The sequence below is a fragment of the Thamnophis elegans genome, chromosome 9 (genome assembly GCF_009769535.1).
Source record: "Thamnophis elegans isolate rThaEle1 chromosome 9, rThaEle1.pri, whole genome shotgun sequence".
Taxonomy (NCBI): Eukaryota; Metazoa; Chordata; class Lepidosauria; order Squamata; family Colubridae; genus Thamnophis; species Thamnophis elegans.
Window position 1 is genome coordinate 5,329,094 of NC_045549.1, and position 6,000 is coordinate 5,335,093.

Genomic DNA, 6,000 nt, shown 5'->3' on the forward strand with positions numbered 1-6,000 from the left:
AAAGCCCATCTGGTCCAGCAGAAAGAAAATGTATCTTGGCATCTTACAAGATTTCACAGTGTTTACCTTTTGGAAGTCAAGGTGATGACTCCTGGGTGAAGGATCTGGGTGAGGAACGCTTATTATTAAAATGAGGAACTTTATATATAAAATGATAACTTTATATAACTTAAACTTTAAATAATGTTAGTAATGTTTAAACTTTCATCATTTAGTTGATATTTCCTGATTTTATCAACATCAAGGTGTGCTTTGTCAGTTTCAGCCCTAGGTATCAGACAATGGATCACAGTTCTGTCAGAGGAGGAGGAGGAGGAGGAGGTTGGACTAGATGGCCTCCAAGGTCCCTTTCCACTCTATGACTGTTACTGAGTTGGGATGTTATTACTGTTAGGTTGACTGTACAGTATATATTAGACTCGGTTGTTTCTTTCTCCCCGCCCCCAAGTGAAAAAAGATGGAAGATAAATGCCTTTTTTTTGGTGGGGAGAGCAAAAGTGACCTTGAATCTGGAGATTAAAAATTAATTACCAGTTGAAAAATACATGCCAATGAATTATTTTTAACAAAGTAGCTGAGGTTTTCATAATGCTCAGCATTCTACGTGGATAAGATAGCTCAGGGGCTTAGTTTGCTTGTGACAGTAAAGCAATATAGAGGTGTTTTTTTTAAAAAAAAAAAGAAAATGTTAATATAGTTTAGGAATACCTCATTGCACTGTTCTTGATTGTAGACCAAATCAAAACCATTTCTGAAGGCAGCTGGGTAAATCTCTGATTGTTCTACAAAGATCTAGGACTGTGGGTGCGAAATTTATGGCACATGTGCTACGGTTGGCACACAGAGTCCTCTCCCAATGTCCTAAGTCGCTTTTTTCAGTGCGGTTGTAACTTTGAACAGTCACTAAACAAATTCTAACTTGAGAACTATGCATATTTAATAAGAGTATTTAACTCTTTCCCACGCTAATCTGTAACAATATTCATGACTGGGAGAGACATGGTAACAAGGTCAGCCAATGAATAGGCATAGCAACTAAGTCAGCCAATGGGAGCTTAAACAGATCTGAGTCTGTGCTGAGAAGAGAAACTGAAACTAGTCTTTCTGTTCTGAACTATGAAAAGAGACTAACTGTTCTCTCCTGCTTGTGTTCTGCTTGTAACTTCTACCACGTTGAAAGAATCTTCTACTTGCATTCGACATTTATTCATCTGTTACTATGTATATAAAGAAGTTAAAAAATCCAACTGAATCAGTTATCTGTGTGCCCAATCAATTATGGCACATGTGCTACAGTTGGCACACAGAGTCCTCTCTGCGGGCACATGAGCCATTGCCCCAGCTCAGCTCCACCGTGCATGTGCCTCCCGCCGGCAGCTGATTTTCGGGTCTCTGTCGCACATGCGTGGGGGGTGGGTGCATGCATAGACACACTCACATGTGCGGGGGCCATTCCCCCCCCCAGCCTGTTTTTGCTCCCAGGAGGCTGCCTACTAATTTCAACTAAACTTGGTACACAGATGAGGGTAAGACACCACTAAAACCTCTCGGGGTGTGCATTCTGTTAAGATACAGCCTGTTGTGCCTTAAAATGGCTTCTACTGTACTGCCACAAAATGACATCTACTGTGCAGCGCAGTGGAGTTGCCATGGTAATGGCTTCACACTACTCCACAAGGGGCTCTCTCTGGTAAGGGGGGTGGGGAATCCAACATTAGAAATTGCGGCCACATTCATGGAAGGAGAGTTGGGATAAATAAATATCCAGGAAATGCTGGGTTATCAGCTAGTGTAATATAAAAACCTGTCTTCCCACTCCTGTTATATTGGCTTTGATTTCTCCCTTTCTGGATAATTTTTGCTATTTTTTTTTTTTTTAATATAGCAATAGCACTTGGACTTATATACTGCTTCACAGTGCTTTAAAGCCCTCTCTAAGCGAGTTACAGAGTAAATATATCGCCTCCAACAATCCAGGTCCTCATTTTACCGACCTCGGAAGCATGGAAGGTTGAGTCCACCTTGAGACAGTGAGGATCGAACTCCTGGCAGTGGGCAGAGTCAGCCTGGAAATGCCGCGTTCTAACCACTGCACTTCTACGGCTCATCAAATTGTAGTATAGTTAGTCCTCAACCTATGCCCACAATTGAACCTAAAATTTATGTTGCTAAGTGAAAAAATTTGTTAAGGGAATTTTGCCCCATTTTACTACTTTTGCCACCGTTGCTAAGTGCATCACCATATTAAGTTAGTAGCACGATTTTTAAGGGAATCTGGATTCTCTCTTGACTTTGCTTGTCAGAAGATCGCAAAAATTGATTTTTAGATGATTTCTTTTACTGTTGTTTTGATTTGCTTTTCCTTTTTCCTTTCTTTTTTTTTTTAAAGGCGTAGCAAAGTATTGAAGCGGGCAAGAGACGATGGATGGATGATTTCTCTTTTTGTTGTTGTTCTGATTTGCTTTTACTTTTCTCTCTCTCTCTCTCTCTTTTTTAGGCAGGTGACATGATTAGAAATCAGATAAGAAAGAAAGAAAAATGTTGTTTAATTTAGGGTGATGATTAAAAGCTAGAATAAGTGAAAGAAATAAGAGAAGGGAGAATATTAGTGTATACATTTTTATGTAACAAAATAAAAATAATAACAAGAGAAAACATGTAATGCTTGAGACTGCAACCTAATATAAATGTGTATATTATTATTAGAAATACATAAGTTGATTGAATGTAATAATTATGATTAACTTTATTAGTTTTATTTGTATTAGAATGTATGACACCCAGGTGCCACACTGTTCACGCATTAATTTGAGATATTTATAAAAAATAATTTAAAAAAAAACCTTTTAAAAAAGGTCACAAAAGCGGATCATATGACACCCCCCCCCCCCCGGAACACTGCAACCATCATAAATATGAGTCAGTTGCTTAACGTCCAAACTTTGATCATGCGAGCACGGGGATGCTGCAACCGTCGTAAGTGTGAAAGAATGTCCTAAGTCCCTTTTTTTCAATCTGGGTGTAACTTTGAACAGTCACTAAACGAATTCTAAGTTGAGAACTATGCATATTTAATAGTATTTAATAACAGTATTTAACTCTTTTCCACGCTAATCGGTAACAATATTCATGACTGGGAGAGACATGGTAACAAGGTCAGCCAATGAAAAGGCATAGCAACTAAGTCAGCCAATGGGAGCTTAAACAGATCTGAGTCTGTGCTGAGAATCGAAACTGAAACTAGTCTTTCTGTTCTGAACTATGAAATGAGACTAACTGTTCTCTCCTGCTTGTGTTCTGCTTGTAACTTCTACCACGTTGAAAGAATCTTCTATTTGCATTCGACATTTATTCATCTGTTACTATGTATATAAAGAAGTTAAAGAATCCAGCTGAATCAATTATCTGTGTGCGGTTTCTGGATTTGATTTTCCTGCAACAAACTCTGACATAATCCGCCCATCTTTTCTGCTCTTTTCTTCCAGCTGGACAGCGCCACCTCCCTCATCCAAGCCGCTAAAAACCTGATGAACGCCGTGGTGCTTACCGTCAAAGCCTCCTACGTGGCTTCAACCAAATATCAGAAAGTCTACGGCACCGCCGCCGTCAACTCACCGGTGGTCTCTTGGAAAATGAAAGCTCCGGAAAAGAAACCGCTAGTCAAGAGGGAAAAGCCGGAGGAATATCAGACCAGGGTGCGAAGAGGCTCCCAAAAGAAACACATTTCGCCCGTACAGGCTCTCAGCGAATTCAAAGCGATGGATTCCTTCTAAGGCTTCACCACGAGGGGTTTTTTTCTATTGCCTTCCATGTTTTTGTATGCGTACTTGCCAACTTGTATGTGTCTGGCATAGGGAGGAGGGGGTGTTTGGGGCAAAACCAGGATAATAAAGCAGTGTCAATTTGCATGCGACTGAGACTCGATTAAGCCATCATGCAATATTCCTTCCCCCCCCCCCAAAAAAAAAGACATACGGCGTTTCTTATGTCGACTAGCGGCCTATCTCACCGGTCTCTTTCCTAAAGTAGAAAAAAAAAAAACAGGACAAAAAAGGCTTTATCATACTTTATTTATTTTTTAAAGAAGGCTTTTTTTTTTTTAGGAAAAAAAATTGCATTGTAAGACCGTGATAGGGAAGGAGAGTTCAGGATGGCAAGTGTGAGCTTCTTTGGTGCTCTCCGAGAGTAGTTTTCTTGCAGACATTTCATTATCAATCTAGGTAACATCATCCGTGCTAGATGGAGTACGGTTTGCTCTCTATTTATATACAAGTGGTTTGCCCTGTGAATGTTCGCCTGGGTGCTTTCTTGATCGAGCTGTTATTTAAGGTTAGCTTCTTCGTTTGAATTGGAAGGAAGTGTTCTGTCCCAGGCGTCCTTAAAAAGCGTGAAGCAGAGTCTTGGTCCGGGCAAAGCCCCTTTTATTTACACGACTGTGAATTCCTTTCATTCACAGTCAACAAAGCTTGGCAAACAGTCTTTCAAAGGAATATTTATCAACACAAACCTTATCTCGTTTGGTGAGCTGCCAAATAATTAGTTTCCAAACGCAGGGCAAGGCAAAACTTGGCACAGAGTCTCTTCAAGTCACAAACAGAACTTTCCGCTCTTGAAACGACCGAAGGAATGGATTGTTTCCTGCAAAAGCCCACTCCCCATTTTGTTTCCTATGGGAGGGGCCAGTCACCTCCAAGGTGTGGATTTACTCCCAAGTCGACCCTGCTTCCTTAGTTGTTCTTGTCCTCTGGCAGCTCTGCTCATGCCCACACTGGGAACAGGCTCCAGCTGTTCCTCTGCCTCATTGCTGTCTGACTCCCTCTCTGCCTCCAACTCAGAGCCCTCATCTGAGCTTTCCTCAGCCCCCAGGATTGGCCCATGTTCCTCCCCAACCTCCTCACTGTCCGACTCTGCTGCCAGCTCTGCTGGCCGGCGGCGAGCCACAACAGGAAGTACCACCAAGGCCACACCCGCCAACTCTGATAGGGCAAACTGCTTACCTATAAACAGAGAGCAAACCCCAAGACTGATGATGTTACTTAGTTGGGTCACAAAACGCCTGCAGGAAAACAACCGAGCTCCGAGAGCACCCAAAGGACCCCACAGCTCTACCCCCCGAGCATCAAATATTCTCTTCTATAGGGCAGGAAGAGCTTGCCCATGCCTGGCATGTGGAGGTTGGCAGGAACATTTGCAGATGGGAAATCTTTAAAGTGCAGTGGGGAGGGGTGTCCATAACAGCTTGTGTTGCTTTTGTAAACTAGCCAATGTGCTTGACTGTGTGGCCTGAATAATGAGACGATTTAATTTTGAGCCCTCTTCATTACGGTATGTGAATTTTTAACCAAGACGGTGATTAAAAAAACCCGAAACAAAACATGGAACGAATGCTTCCTTTTAACTCACTCCCCCCCCTTTTTTTCTTTCTAATAGTATTACGACGACAAATCCTCTGTTAATTTGAGCCATTGCCTTCTCCATTCCCCCCCCCCCGCGCCTCTCTTTCAATCAAACTTATTTTCTTTTTCAGACTTGAGTTTCTTCTGGTGAGGTATGAAGCACAACATGGTGGTTGACATTGCCTTTTGTATTATTATTATTATAATTATAACGATTAATATTATTAGACATAGAGCCGGTGGTAGAATGTGTAAAAGACATGGGACATGTCAGAATTTAGAAACAAATATGTAGGTGTAGCTTTGGATTACAGCAAGATATCCAATAGACCATCATAACCGCTAACTCAATAAACTTATTTAACCTTGGAGTTCTCTGTATGCCTCATTTGTTCAACATAAACATTGACTCCCTCGTCCTCCAGACACCGGCGGAAAGCAAACTTAGATTGGGGCACTTGTTGGCAGAACATTTTCACCCACGTACGAGTTCCAGTCTTCTCCCGTTTTGTACAGGTAGTATTCAATTTACAACCATTCACTTAGGGACTGTTTGAAGTTACAATGATACTGGGGGAAGGGGAAGGGGAAGGGACTTTGGCAG

General features: G+C 41.6%; 1 protein-coding gene across 6 annotated transcripts in view; it reads left to right on the plus strand.

Moving 5' to 3' along the window:
- The window catches only part of CTNNA2 (catenin alpha 2), a 459,621-nt gene extending 455,708 nt beyond the window's left edge, over positions 1–3,913 (plus strand). For 3 of the 6 annotated variants that reach the window (XM_032224165.1, XM_032224168.1, XM_032224167.1), the window contains one exon: positions 3,486–3,900. In XM_032224165.1, coding sequence (XP_032080056.1) covers positions 3,486–3,773 — 288 coding nt within the window. In that variant the 3' untranslated portion in view covers positions 3,774–3,900. Of the gene's footprint in view, positions 1–3,485 lie in introns of all 6 variants that reach the window. The other 3 variants (XM_032224164.1, XM_032224163.1, XM_032224166.1) reach the window with 2 other exon arrangements.
- The last annotated feature ends 2,087 nt before the right edge of the window (positions 3,914–6,000 follow it).